The sequence below is a fragment of the Mobula birostris genome, chromosome 23, assembly GCF_030028105.1.
Source record: "Mobula birostris isolate sMobBir1 chromosome 23, sMobBir1.hap1, whole genome shotgun sequence".
Classification (NCBI taxonomy): domain Eukaryota; kingdom Metazoa; phylum Chordata; class Chondrichthyes; order Myliobatiformes; family Myliobatidae; genus Mobula; species Mobula birostris.
In genome coordinates, this window is record NC_092392.1 from 26,278,428 (window position 1) to 26,294,069 (window position 15,642).

A 15,642-nucleotide genomic window follows, 5' to 3' on the forward strand; every position below is an offset into this window, starting at 1 on the left:
TCTACCGCCAAATCAGCCTATTCTTACTCACTGGCAAAGGCTGCAATCCAGAGATTAATACCCCGAAGGTCCTTCTTTTCAGCTTTCTACCTAACTCCATATATTCTCCCTTCAGGACCTCCTCTCCTTTTCTACCCATGTCACTAATACTAATAAGTAATATGACTTCAGGCTGTTCACCATCCTCCTTTAGACTGTTGTGGACTCAATCCAAGACATCCCTGAACCTGGCACCTGGGAGGCAAACATACCATCCAGGTGTCTCTTTCACATCTACAGAATCTGATTTCTGCTCTGCTAGCTATGGAATCTCCTACCACTACTGCTCCCCTCATCTCCCCCCTTCCCTTCTGAGCCAGAGATAGACTCAGTGCCAGAGACCTGGTTGCTGTGGCTTCCCCTGATAGGGTGCCCCCCATCCACCCCAACAGTATCAAAAGCACTATACTTATTATTGAGGGGTAACAGTCACAGAGATATTCTGCACCGGCTGCCTAGTGCCTTTTACTCTCCTGCCAGTCACCTACCCCCTGCAACTTAGGGGTGACTACCTTCCTCTGGCTCCTCATTCCCCCGTATGAGCTGAAGATCATCAAGCTGCAACTCCAGTTCCTTATATAGTCTCTAGGGAGCTGCATGTACCCCAAATTATTTGAATCCAAGAAGTGAAAATGATGAACAATCATACAAGGTTCTATAATATTTAGAAATGGCAGGTGGTACATACAACTTTATTGTGAAGTCGCAGTTCTAAACAGAATCAATCCATCATGAACAGTTAGTCAATTATGTAAGTGAAATTTTAAACCATTACATGTTCCAGCTGATGTTAAAGCAAGTGGCAGTAAATACTTCCACATACAGTTATGGAATATCAATTTAGCATTTTTACACCTTTCCATTTTACAGTAAAGAATGCATCCAAATTTAGTCACTACTTTGCCCTCAGCAACCCTTCTCCAAAACCTTTGATCAGAACAAGAGACACAAGCTAACTGTCATCTTTTTGAATAGCACCCCTTAGATATCAGCAAAATTTACACATGATGCCAAAGACAAATGATGGGGTTACCATCTACAATCAGTGCAATACTTGTCAGGATCTTGAAGATGCAATTTAAAATTAAGCAGCCCCCACATTACAAACTTTGCCTGCAGACCTCCTCGACACCAGCTGATCATCAGGTTTAGTTTGATTCTTTCTGCTCATCTTCTCCAAAGATGTCATTCTGCTTGCGCTTCATTTCTTCAAAGTCAAAATCGACCCCCGTCATCCTCCTGTAAATATCCTTGATATCATCACAGGTGGTCTCAAAGTGGGTGGTTGCATCATAAGTTCTTGAAATGAAGATCTATTAAAAACCAAAAGTAACCATTAGTAGAAACAAGAATGCTTCAGCACTTTAATGACAGATTAGCAGAAAACAATCTACTTCCCCCAAACTAGTGAGCTCCTCTGGTTCAGTGTGCTTTCAGTTATCGTGATCAGCACCAGAACATTCTGTACCATTACCTGAAATCCACCTCGCAAGAACCTAAACAAAGAGCCCCCATCCTGATTATTAGCCTAACAGCTTGTAGAATATGACTACTAGTCTACTTGCTTGAACCATTCCCGCATATAAATGATCAACTACTCATGATATTTGACCATCATTGGCAAATCTAACATTTGTCATTCATCAAAACATACAAAATGCTGGAGGAACTCAGTAGGTCAGGCAGCACCCATGGAAATGAACAGTTGATATTTCAGGCCAAGATCCTCCTTCAGGACTGCAAAGGAAGGGGGAAGATGCCAGAAGAAAAAAAAAGTGAAGGGAGGAGGAGGACAGCTAGAAGATGATAGATGAAGTCATCCTCCTTCCCCTCTGTTCTGGTGTTTGAACTGTGGGAGGAAACCGGACCACCCAGAGAAAACCCACACATTCCACGGGGAGGACATACTCCTTACCAAAGACTTTGGGATTGAACTCTAAACTGTTTAACAACCCAAGCTACAAGTGTCACAATAACCACTATGCTATCATGGCACCCAATTGTTATGATTCAAATGACAGTTCCATTGATAGAATTTTCAAGAATGATCAGTAACTTACAGCAACACCCTCTTACCTGTGTTTCAGTACCCAAATCAACTGGAACATACATATCACTGATGCAAACAAATCTGAAAGAGATTAAAAATTTTGTTTCATATGAATGATCCCAGAAAGAATACGCAGACCAGTGCAATCCAGTCTAAAGGCTCAAGGACATTATTTAAAAAGAGACAAGGCTACATAGTTGTGCATCTAATAATAAAACCATCTTAACTGTCTAAATTATTTTGCAATTTTAACATCTCTTCAGACACAAAGCCTACAGACGACGTGCATGTTATTAGACATTGCCCCTAATTCTCCTCCTCACCCTCTTCTCAAAATAAAGGAAATGGCTTGCCAGCAAAGAGGCAACACAACTACAAGACCTACCTCATCTGTCTTTTCAAAGATTCGATAAAAATAAATATTTAGGTTCAACACCTGAACATCAGGCCAAGGTACTGATGCACCATTCAACTCCAGCATCTGATAAAAGTAATTATGTACCATGAAATCAGTGATACAGATCTGATGGGTGGAAGAAACCATCTCATGGGTACATCATTCATTCAGGTGCCTTGCCGTTCGGCGTGGGCGATCATGTCTCTCCATCCATCACGGTCCCTGATCCTCTGAATTGTAGTTGTTGCCTCCCCTGTTTCTAACCATGATGTTATTCCATCTATCATTTTCATTCTCTGTCTGCCTCTGCTTCTTTTTCCTTCCAGCTTTCCAGTTGTAACTAAATGTTCTAATGTCTCTCTTTGCATGATGTGTCCAAAGAATTTTGATTGCCGTTTTCTGATTTTTTAAAATAATGTACATTTTGTTTTCCTTCTCTGTCGAACTTCTTTGTTAGTTATCCTGTCCATATATGATATGCATAGCATTCTTCTGAGGAACCACATCTCTGCTGCATTGATTCTTTTTCCCCATTGCATTTGTGATGGTCCATGACTCGCGGCCATACATCAATATAGGAAGAATGTAGCAGCTGAGAGTTCTAAGGCAGATGTCAATTGCTATTTTCTTGTTCGTTAGGATGCTTCTCATTTCTGTAAGTGCTGTTCTTGCCATTGCTATTCTTGTTTTTATGTCTGTTTCGTGCCATCAGATGTTACCCATGATCCAAGGTACTTGAAGTTGTGAACTTGTGTACATGGGTACATGCTGTTTGCAATTTAAAGTGTAGATTCCACAATTTGACAAAGTTTCAATTCAAGTGTTCCAATGGGTGTGCTGATTTAGTGATTTTAATGCTAATTATCTCTGAATTTTATCATAATAGTCTTTTTTTTTGTGCCCTAATCATGACAGCTCAAGCAAGTTTTTGATATTATGTAACAGCCTAATAGTTAGACATGCATATGTAAATAAAATAACTCTACACATCCCACAGTAGACGTTCTACAGTGCTTCTGTATAATTTGAGTCTCATCATTATATTAAGACCAACAAAGAGTGGCAAAATAAACTCGAGGTTATGAAAAGAATTTTGTGCCATATTTGGAGTTGGCCTCTTTACTGAATCAGATCATTAAAAGTGAATGAAAGATCCTTCCTTCAAACTACTTGCCATATATTTTTAATCAAGATTTATAAACATTTTTCCCAGGTTTAAGAGCAAAATATTATAAACTTACTTTTGATCCACAGGCTCCAAAAGATCCAATGCTGGTTGAATTTCATTTTCAGGATCACTGGTCTCCACTGTTGTGCTAATGATGGCAATGAACTTTCCTTGAGCAGCCACATTGTGTGCATGGGATATCATGCAGATGTAGATGTCTAGGGAATGTTTGAAAGATTGAGACCAAACAAATTAATGTAACTTGTAACATTTCAAACTCTTCAATTGATTACAAAGTATTACTGCTCTAGAAATCTCAGTCTTTACATTTTCTAGTCCTGATATTTAATGGCCATTAATACCGCAAAAATCTTCTGCTGGTAATGAGAACCCCACCGATACTGTAAACCAGGTAAAGGGGCATAAATGTATTATAATTCCAAGACCAAGAAAAAACCTTTTTAATTGGCTTGTTCAGTGAACTACTGCAGCTGTAAGGTGTTGGCACAGACTTTCCTTGGGAGGACAAATACACAAACAAAATTGTCCACTGCAGGCCTTTGCACTCGCTTCCCAAACTGCAGATTGAAATGCAGATTTGTGCAAACTACTCACCAGATTTTCTGTTGACCTGATTTTGTGGAATGATGATCTGACAGGAATTTACATCTGCTATGGTCTTAATGGGGTGGTTCAAGATACAGATGATTCGAATCACCTGGCCAATTTTCTTCACACGGTCAGGCACATAACTTGGGTCACAGATCAGTTGCTTACAGCGTGCAATCTGTAAACAGAATCTATTTTAATCAAGTCTGTTTTACAGAAAATGGTCTCAGCCAGCAAGCAGTGGTTTATGGACAACTTCCAAAATAAGGATTTCTTGTAGAAAAGCACCAATTTCTCAAAATGCACTAAAAAAAAATCCCTAAATACTCAAAAGATTTCATGCATTCTAGATGGAGGACTGATCTTTTACTTATTGGTAACCAATCACAGCATCTCAAATAAAATTATGTTGGTTAAGGTGTGCACTTTATTCAAATTGGCTTTGTTGGAATTCAAAGTTTTAAACACCTTTGAGAGGCAATGTCAAATGCCAACAAAGGTGAAGCTTCAAGATCAAAGCATCAGATTTTTTTAAAAAACTCATTTGAACTCATTTCAGCTATGATTGGAATGATGAAAGTAATTTCTTCTGAAGTCAACACCAACTTCTGAAACTTGCACATGCTTGGTTAAAAGTAGAAATTCAGATGTTGCTCTGAAGAACGGGTGATTCTTTGGTAAAATAGGTTGATGGAGTGAGGATTATAATCTGTGGCATGCTTGCTTTCATAGGTGAAGGCTTAGACTATAAAAATCAGGACATTATGCTAAAACCACAAGTTGGAACAAATTTATAGAATTTGGGTTTGGAGGAGGGAGTTCATGGAGAGAATGGAATTGCTCTGTGAGGTAGCAGAAGTGGCCACTTCCGCCTATTAAACCTACAGCAAATCAAAAATTTAGCCAGCCAGCACTGGATTTGAGGCAAATGGTCCCGAGTTTGAATCCGGCCGGCTCCTTAAATACTTTTCAGTGTCGAGCTAGCAACTCTGCCTCGTTTAAAAAAAATCAAGCACTACAAAAAAGGCAAAAAAATGCTGCTCCATGTGTGCAAGGAACAACATCTCAAAATTGTGCTAAAACAAATATCCAAACTAGTTGAACTCAAGTTTTAGTATTTGGGAGTCCTGATTAAACCAGATTTAAGCTAGCAAAGCTTAAGTTCTCACCTCTCCTTCAGACTTCACTCCAACCACACGCCCATTTTCCATTACGATCTCTTCAATAGGCTTGTTTAACATATAGGTCCCACCGTAAATGGCACTCAACCTAGGAAAGGAAAACCTTGTTTTCAACAAGTCTTCTCAATACGCATGTATCTAGAGGCAGTATCAAGCTCTTAATAGCAATCCTTAAGTGATCACTGTTCTACCTCAGCAAAAAAATTGAGAAATAATGTAGATTTGAACATTTTAATCCAAGCATACAAATTAAATTAATTTCATTATGATTAATGAATTTTATAAGTCATTATCATTTCCTGACACTCAGCTTGGGCCTACACAGGCAAAACCATTAGTGTTTCTCTTATACTCATTGTGTATTTAGATACTTGAGAAATGTTTCCTCCATCTTAAAAATAACTAAGCATAGAATCCAAAACTTGCAGAGAAACCTATAAGCAGAATAAATATTGAATACACGCGATTCTGCAGATGCTGGAAATCCAGAGCAACATTAACTTTAACTCCAATCCCCATTCATAGTCTGACATGTCAGTCCATGGCCTTCTCCACTGCCATGATGAGGCCACTCTCAGGTTGGGGGAAAAACACCTCATACTCTGTCTAGGTAGCCTCCAACCTGATGGCATGAACATCAATTTCTCTTTCTGGTAATTTTCCTTCTTTGCCCCTCCCCCTTCTATTTCCCACATTGGCCTCTTATCTCTTCTCCTCACCTACCTATCACCTCCCCCAGTGCCCCTCCTCCTTCCCTTTCTCCCATGGTCCACTCTCCCCTCCTATCAGATTCCTCCTTCACTCGCCCTTTACCATCCACCACTTCTCACCTTCTTGGTGCATCCCCCACCCCCACACACCTGGCTTCATCCATCACCACCTAGCTGGTGGTACTTCCCCTCCCCCACCTTCTTATTCTGGCTTATTCCCCCTTCCCTTCCCATCCTGAGGAAGGGTCTTGGCCCAAAACATTGATTGTTTATTCATTTTCATAGATGCTGCCTGACCTGCTGAGTTCCCCTAGCATTGTGTGCGCTACTCTGGTAAATAACTGAAATTTCATTATGTAATTACACTACTGAAAGCTTCATTTCACACTACTGGGACGTAAACAAAATGTGACACAGCTGTCATATGCAAAGTAAAATTTAAAATGCTACCATAAGTATAATATGAATCAAAGGTAATTAGTACAATACCACCAGACTTCTGTCACATATTTTACTTAACCAAAGTCCTGGAGAAATTTTCCTCAATTCCACAAAGAATCTTTTAACATTAATATTGCTATAATGAAAGACCATTCATATTTTGCTAAGCTATTAATATTGTGGTAGCTTAGCAAAGCATGGTGGGTCCTAAAAATCATCTAATCATATGGCATTTGAAAACAACTAATCTTTCCGTTTATTGGTTTCTGGGATACAGGTATTGTTGGTAAAGCCACCCTTTATTGTTCATTCCTGGTTCTCCTCTCCAGAGTTGTATGCAAAACAATTTCAGAAGGCAGTGTTACATAAATGCCAGACGGTCTCTCTGTAGACGACACACAGGAATTATATACGTATACAGTACCTTCATTTGTTTGGGCAGTTTTGTAAATGTTACGCAAAGATTAAGGGATACAACCAACAAGCAAGACTAGCTGGAAGACAAGGAATGGGTGAAATGTTTGAAAGGAACAAAGATCTATACATTGGGCACCAGGCTGCAGTGGCAAAACTATTAACCTGAGTATTGGAAGCAGCCAGAGATGCAGACACCAAAAGACAAAAGGCACTTGAGCACTTGCCTGACAATGTGTTAGAGTTCTTCAAGGAAGTAACAAGCAGGGTGGACAAAGAAGAGGCAATGGATGCCATTTACTTGGATCTTCAGAAGGCATTTGATAAGGTACCACATGAGGCTGCTTAAAAAGATAAAGCCCTTTGGTGTTTCAGGAAAGAAATCAGCGTGGATAGAGGAATGGTTGACAGCCAGGAAGCAACGAGTGGGAATAAAAGGGGCCTTTTCTGGTTGGTTGCCAGTGACTAGTGCTGTTCCTTGGGAGTCAGTAATGGACCACTACTTTTCATATTGTTTGTCTATGATTTGGATAATGGAATTGATGGCTTTGTGGCAAAGTTTGCAGATGAAATGAAGATAGGTCGAGGGTAGGTAGTGCTGAGGAAGCAATGTGATTGCAGCAGGACTTAAACAAATTGGAAGAATGGGCAAAAAGATGGCAGATGGAATACAGTGCTGGGAAATACACAATAATGCATTTTGGTAAAATAACAAAATTACAGACTATTAGCTAAACAGGGAGAAGGTTCAGACATCAGGTGCAGAGGAACTTAAGAGTCCTCATGCAAGATTCCCAGAAGGTTAATTTACAGGTTAAGTCTGTGGTAAAGGAGGCAAATGCAATGTTGGCATTTATTTTAAGGGGAATAGAATGTAAAAGCAAAGAATTAATGCTGAGCCTTTATAAGACAATAGGCCAGCCGAATTTGCAGCATTGTCAAAAGTTTTGAAACCCATATCTTAGAAATAATGTGTTGTCATTGGAGAGAGTCCAGAGGAGGCTCATGAGGATGATTCTGGGAATGAAGGGGTTGACATACAAGGAGCATTTGGTACCTTTGAGCCTGTACTTACTGGAATTTAGAAGAATGTGGGGGGGGGGGGGATCTCATTGAAACCTACGGAATGTTGAATGGATTAGGTAGGGTGGATATGGAGAGGATGTTTCCTAGGGCAAGGGTATCCAGAACTAGAGGGCACAGCCTCAAAACTGAGAAGGCAGGTATACGGGGTGGAGTGGAATCTGAGATCAGCCATGATGGAATAGCCCAATACTGCTCTTATGTTTTATAGTCTCCAATCCAGTAAAAAAAATTATGTGGAAGTATTCTCTGAAGTGGATTTCTTTTGTTTTGGGATACAGGGACAAGAAAAAAATATTAAGATGGTATAAGCTACTTAGATAACTCTTCAAAGAGGTGGTGTTTACTTTGTTTCTCAAACAGGAATGGGCCATACAAAAAAAAAGGTACCAAAATTTGCAACCCTCAAGTGTATCTATTGAAGCAAAACCTTTAGAAGTCACTATAGGCTAGTGTGGACTTGGCACTGTACATAAGCCTCTAGTAGATGCTTAGTATCTTCCAAGTGGCAAAGAAAAATGTTTGAGATTGGGCTACAATTCAATGCTCATTATTACAGTATAAAGACAATACTCAAATTACCTATAAATGCATTTACTGTGGCCTTTCTAGAGTACTTCACAGAATGTTCCACTTTGCTAAAGATGACAATTAATAGTTCATTTATTAATTTCATAGACAAACAGCTCAGTTAGAATTCTCACCTGGCAAAACCTTGAGGCAACTCTCCAAGGCCATAAAGTGGATAAAGGTATGGACTTTTCCCATAGCGAGCTAGCGATTCACTATAAAGTTTAATCCTGTTTATCGTCTCAAGGCAAGGCTGGTCAAGGTAACTGAAAAAGGGATGAAAATTATTTTCAGAAAACATTAAAAAATAATCACAGGGTCAGAGTATAACAGGTGTCAGACAACACCAGCAGATTTACAACCTCACTCACAGGAAGTGGCAGCAGCATTGAAGCCTGCTTCTCCCAAAGGGCAGAGATTAAAATACATATTCCTAATATGGCAGATGTCTCACAGTAATTAAGTAAATGATGCACAGAGTCTAAACCACAGAACTGTAGCTTCGGTAGGCATTGGTAAATGAAAAATTCCCAAACCACCAGATTAAGTCGAAGAGATGGACATTGTTCAATCAAGAAAAATTGAATAGATGTAGAAAAAAGCAAAGACATCAAATACAAATCGGAAACTTGCACTGAATACAATCAAATGGGGGAGGAAAGAAAAAGCACAAATGCTTCAAAACCGACTGCACTCACTGGAGACAGGGATTGTCCTGGCCAGGGCTTTGGTAATGTTCAGGACTGAGACACCTTATCCCAGCATGAAATTTAACCAATCTGGGAATATAATCCTGCAAATTCAAAATGGACCAAATTTAATGAAAACACTTTGGTAGTCAAGTAGAAGACAATCCCAAGCCTGGAAGACAATGGCACCCCTTCGTGGCATTTTGTGCTACGTTTCACAAGTCCAGTTACTGGGATGGTGGGTCTATTATAGACAAACTGGTCATCTAGGTCTGCTTTCATTAAAACAAATTGGAGAGACAATATTTAAATAACATTCTGACAGCTTTAAAGGCCAGATGCCATGAGGAGATTTCTTTTGGCAAAAGGGGGATTTAAAACTAGAGTCAAGAGTCTCAAGATACAAGGCAAAACATTTAGGGCAGAAGGAGGTGAATTTGTGGAATTCACTTGTGCAAGCCATAATATTCAATATAACTAGAGGCACAGATTTCAAAATACATCAATGTTTATGGGAAGAGAGCAGGTACTTGGTATGCAGGCAGATGTTCAGCCACAATCATAAGGAAACGTGCATCAGCTTTTTTTGCTACTATTAACTGCTAAAATGATAAAGCACGAGACTAAATTAGATCAATTAGGAATAACATACAGGGCTTGTACAGTGTCTATAAAAAGTTCACCCTCCAGAAGTTTTCATTATTTATTGCTTTACAACATTGAATCAGTTGAATAATTTAAATGTTTTTTTCCAGTTGATCAGTGTCAAAAAAAAGACTTGTCAAAGTGAAACAGATCTCTACAAAGTGATCTAAATTAATTACAAATTATAATACAAAATAATTGATTGCATAAGTATTCAGCCTCTTTAATGTGACATACCAATCACCACCAGTGCAGCTAACTGGTTTTAGAAGTCACATAATTAGTGAAATGGAGATCACTGTGTGCAGTCAAGGTGTTTCAACTGACTGCAGTAAAAATACACCTGCATCTGGAAGGTCCAACTGCTGGTGAGTCAGTATCCTGGCAAAAATTACACCATGAAGACAAAAGAACCTCCAAGTAACTCTGCAAAAAGGTTATTGAAAACCACAGGTCAGGAAACGGATACAAGAAAATTTCTAAGACACTGAATATCCTTTGGAGTAAAGTTAAGTCAGTCATTAAGAAATGGAAAGAATATGGCGCAGCTGTACATCTGCCTAGAGCAGGCCATCCTCAAACACTGAGTGACCATGCAAGAAGGGGACTAGTGAGGGAGGCCACCTAGAGACTTATGACAGCTCTGGAGCAGTTACAAGCTTCAGTGGCCGAGGTGGGAAAGACTGCCCATACAACAACTGTTGCCCAGGTGCTTCAGTCGCAGCTTTATGGGAGAGTGGCAATGAGAAAGCCACTGTTGGAAAAAAAAACAAATCTCAGCTAGAGTTTTCCAGAAAACACGTGGGAAAGTCTGAAGTCAGCTGGAAGAAGGTCCTATGAGCTTTTTGGCCATCAAACTAAATGCTATGTTTGGCATAAGCCAAACACTGCACATCATCAAAAACACACCAGCACTACTGTGAAGCATGGTGGTGGCTGCATCATGCTGTGGGAGTGCTTCATTGTAGCAGGCCCTGGAAAGCTTGTGAAGGTGGCGGATAAAATGAATGCACAAAATACAGGGAAATCTTGGAGGAAAACCTGATGCAGCCTGCAAGAGAACTGTAACTTGAGATTTGTTTTCCAACAAGACGATGAACCCAAGCAAAAAGCCAAAGCTACACAGGAATGGCTTAAAAACAAAGTTAATGTCCTGGAGTGGCCATGTCAGAGTCCAGACCTCAATCCAATTGAGAATTTGCAGCTGGACTTGAAAAGGACTGTTCAGTCACGATCCCCATTCAATCTGACAGAGCTTGAGCAGTTTTATAAAGAATGGTGAAAAACTGCAGTGTCCAGATGTGCAAAACTGATAGACCTATCCATACAGACTCAAGGCTATAATTGTTGCCAAAGGCGCATCTACTAAATACTGACTTGAAGGGAATGAGTAATTATGCAATTATTTTGTATTTGACAATTGCCACGAGCCTCACCCAGGGGCCGTACACTTGGCAGCATAACCAAGTTCTCAGACAGCTGGTATCAATCTTGGAACAGAGGCGAATCACCACAAATGCTCTCCCACAAACATCGGCAAGAAATGTCCACATCACACAATTTGTACCAGCAGGCCAACCTCCAGAGCACCATATAACATAAAAAGATGTTGCATTCTGCAAGTTGCTCGAGATTGGAAAATGGACATGGACTTGGAAAAAAAGCTCGTGTTTCCCCCAGACATTGCGGCTACAACACTCCGGCCAGACATGGTCCTGTGGTCCACAACAGCCAAGATGGCATATGTTGTGGAATTGACAGTACCATGGGAAGATGGTGTCAAAGAAGCTGATGAGAGGAAAAAGACCAAGTACTCTGAATTGGCAACTGAAGCTGCCCAGAATGGCTGGAAGACCAAGATTTTCCCTGTAGAAGTGGGATGCAGGGGATTCGTTGCTACATCTATGACCAGTCTATTGAAGAAGATGGGGGTGAGGGGTCACTCCCTCCAACAAGCAATCAAGTCCTTGTCAAATGCAGCAGAAGAAAGCAGCAATTGGATTTGGATTAAAAGGAAAGCCAACAACTGGGCTGCAAGATGAAGACAGGAGGGTATGGAACTGAGGGGGGTTATCTAGATGCCAGGTAGCACCGTTGAGCCCTCTGGAGACGTCATAGGCTTATCAACGAAACATCAAAGGAGGGTGCCCACCTGATGACCCCGATGACATACCTATCCTCCCACCTTGTCGCCACTCCAAGCCCACTGCCAACATCGAGAGTGCCAACTTACCATAGAGTTTGAAACATCGTCCTGGTAACTCTACTGTAGTAAATTTAGACTAATTTGCAATCTGTTTTCACTTTGACACAAAAGAGTATTTTCTGTTGATCAGTGTTAAAAAGTCAAATTAAATCCACTGTGATCCAATGTTGTAAAACAATAAAACATGAAAACTTCCGAAGATAATACATTTTATAGGCACTGTATGTCAAACAAGTTACATTGCAGTAGTTAAATCAATCAGAAATAACAAGATAGACAGAATCATTCATGTTTAACACTTACTCATCAGTCCTATATAAAGCCAGGGCATGGCCCGTGAAATCCATGACATCTTTCCCCAAATTACATTTCTCAAATACGCTTCTCATGGTTGTCTCTTTGGGGTGATAACCATCCCAAGTTGAGGGGTCATTTTCATCATAAAGAAAAACACGCTGTAAAAACTTCCTATATCTATTCTTGTCCATAAGGCCAAGCATACCTACAGAACAAAAAGTTCACATTTCAGCCAAATATATTGTGGAGACAATTCTACAGCTCAGAAACGCTAAACAATGGTAACACCCTTTGCCACCATTCAAAAAGATTAGAAACCAAATACCTACTCAATTGTTATTGCTGCTGCACTATAAATTTTGCTGAGCCAGTGGGAAAGTTATCAGTGGAATAGACAGGAAGCAGCAGTATATTAATACATATTAAGCATTAATATCTAGGTTACTGAGACTCAGAATTAATGCCTTAGTGGAGTTTCATTACATAAGCAAAGTTGTTAATTCACTGGTTAAAAAGTAACAGCAATTCACTGAATTTAAAAACTTTGATTAAACTTCTAACAATTGAAAATAGTTTTTCAGTTTGTCATGTGTTAGAATCAGTAAATCTGCAATCAAGCGTGGCTCATTTTAAAAGATGCAGACCAATAAACAACCCTATCCAAAAACAGAAAATGAGCTATCTTTTAAGATTAATACACACAAAATGCTGAAGGAGCTCAGCAGGTCAGGCAGCATCTATGGAATGATGCTATCTTCACTAACATTAAGGTCAACTGATATCTAACTTTAAGGTTAACTTTTTGCTATCTTCACTAACATTAAGGTCAACTGATATCTAACTTTAAGGTTAACTTTTTGCAGGACACATTTTAGTCTATGTTGGCTCTCAAAACACCCCAATCAGTTCATTCCCATATCCTGTTCTCTATAACCTTTTCGCTTACCATCAACACCCACATACAGATTCTCCTGCATCAACATTAGGGATATTTTACAGTAACCAATTAACCCAAGGCACATTAAGCATCTAAAGAAATATACACAGTCAGCACAAGGCCTGGATGGAACTTGCATCACTAGAGCTGCATAGCAGCAGCTCCAACTCCTGTGCTAATTTACCGACCTAAGACACAACTACTTGTATTTCCCTTGTCACAGATACCAACTGACCTGCTCAGAGCTTTTCATTTCAGGTTTCAAGTTTTCATTTATCATTTACAAAATGATGCAATTTATCCACAATTATGGCCAATAGTCCCAAAGCTGATTTGCAAAACTAAAGCGTTAATTCATTCTCTGGTAACACCAAGATTCCACACTCCATCCCACAAAGAAGTTTCTGAACAAAACAAAACATGATTTTCAATTGGGTCAAGTGTTCTGCAGAAACTAACTTTCTGAATTATATCGACAACATACGCCAGTTATCCCCCATATTCTTTAACAATTTTTTTTTACTCACTGGAACCCACAGCTTCTTTCTCAGTGGATGGGACTTTGTAGATTTTGCCTTTTTTGTAAACATAGCTGCCTTCAACAACCTTAAAATCAAGGTAACGGGTGACCTCTGTATACAGCAGCATCTTCACAAGTTGACCTGCAAAGAGAACATTATATATTTTGAATCCATGTCAAATTTTAGTAAAAAAAAAAGGGAAAAAAAGAAAAGAAATGGAGAAAATTGAGCTCTTTGCTTTTCCTTTAGACAGGGTTGAACCCAGGATTACAGAACACCTAGTCATGGTTAATATGCCAGTCATTCAGCTGCTTGTGTATTATTAGTGGTGTAACAATCTGCACCCAAGTTACAATCTGCCCTACGAAGATTTAAAGATTAGCTTTGTCACATGTACTTCAAAACATACGAGTTGTTTCCGTCAAATCAAATCAGCCAAGATTGTGCTGAGTAGCGTGCATGTGTCGCCAAATATCAACACCAACACAATTTATCCACAACTCACTAACCTAAATATACATCTTTAGAATGTGGGAGAAGCTGAAGCACCCAGAGGAAATGTGCCTGGTCACGGACAGAATGTACAAACTCCTTACAAATAGCAGTGGGAATCGAACCCCGATCGGTGATTACTGTTACAAGATTGCGCTAAGTGCTAGGTTACCATGCTGCCCTATGCAACATGGCAATTTATAGGGGTCAAGAATAATTTGCATCCACACTAGTTCTATGGTTTCAGAAGAGGCTGTACGAGACCTGCCCCCAAGAGATACTTTTCAGGGCAAAGTGTTTAATTAGGAATATTGCATGCTAAACTTGCACATGGCCTTCATGTGCTTTAGTCATATAGACAGACTCATGATCCTAAGTGCTTTATTGAAGTCAAGGACCTGGAATGTCAGTGAATCTGTGAGGATGTTATATTTCTCTGCCCCACCCCCACCATCCAACACCCCTCATTCACAAAAGAGACCGAACACCTTATGAAAAAATGTTGTTAAATCAGTACTAATTTCACAATTAATTAATATCAGGTATTTAGCATGCCAATAAAACAGACCATCCACTGCTTGGAGGTGTGTTATCGGAACTCTCAGGATGCAGATGCTGTACAGAGAGGAAGGACAATGATATTAGTCAATGTTCTGCCATTCCGTTGAAGGTTCTGGCAGATCATGGATGCCTCTGTTTGTCCATGTCGCCAATGTACATAAAAGCTGATCAACACACAGACTGGTGGAAATGTGAAGGCCTGGTCTTAGAATACTTTTTAGTAGGAAAAAGTGGTTATAAATTCTATCAATGATGTCTGTATTCACTACAAGTAGCTGCTGAGATTACAGGAGTGATCCTTGTTTGTATCGTTTTGCTACAGATTTTCATTGTTTTATCCTGTGAGAGGAGGGGGTAGTTAATGGCTGTATAATGAGATTGACTGGTATATAATCTGTGTTTTGGGTTGTTTATTTGCAAGATAGATCCTTCTAGTCATTTCACTGAATTCAAGTGGTTATGTGGAGTTGGATGCCAAACACGCACATCTGCAAGTGGTGTATCCGTATTGCTGGTCAAAGGCAGAGATTGGGACCATGTTGACCCTCAAGTGAAGAACTTCAGTAACAGTTTGGCTTTTAACCTGTAGATCAACTCCAGTCCAGTGTAAGCCTTGGAGGAGTACAATATTA

At 39.7% G+C, this 15,642-nt stretch overlaps 1 protein-coding gene across 1 annotated transcript in view; it reads right to left on the reverse strand.

The window, feature by feature from the left end:
* Positions 1-715: 715 nt before the first annotated feature.
* The window catches only part of LOC140186900 (rab GDP dissociation inhibitor beta), a 30,858-nt gene continuing 15,931 nt past the window's right edge, over positions 716-15,642 (reverse strand). Inside the window, exons 4-11 of the mRNA XM_072241658.1 lie at positions 13,964-14,098; positions 12,506-12,704; positions 8,797-8,928; positions 5,433-5,532; positions 4,270-4,441; positions 3,728-3,872; positions 2,116-2,170; positions 716-1,352 (exon numbers count right to left, since the gene is read on the reverse strand). Of these exons, the coding sequence (XP_072097759.1) occupies positions 1,188-1,352; positions 2,116-2,170; positions 3,728-3,872; positions 4,270-4,441; positions 5,433-5,532; positions 8,797-8,928; positions 12,506-12,704; positions 13,964-14,098 (1,103 nt within the window). The 3' untranslated portion in view covers positions 716-1,187. The remainder of the gene's footprint in view (positions 1,353-2,115; positions 2,171-3,727; positions 3,873-4,269; positions 4,442-5,432; positions 5,533-8,796; positions 8,929-12,505; positions 12,705-13,963; positions 14,099-15,642) is intronic.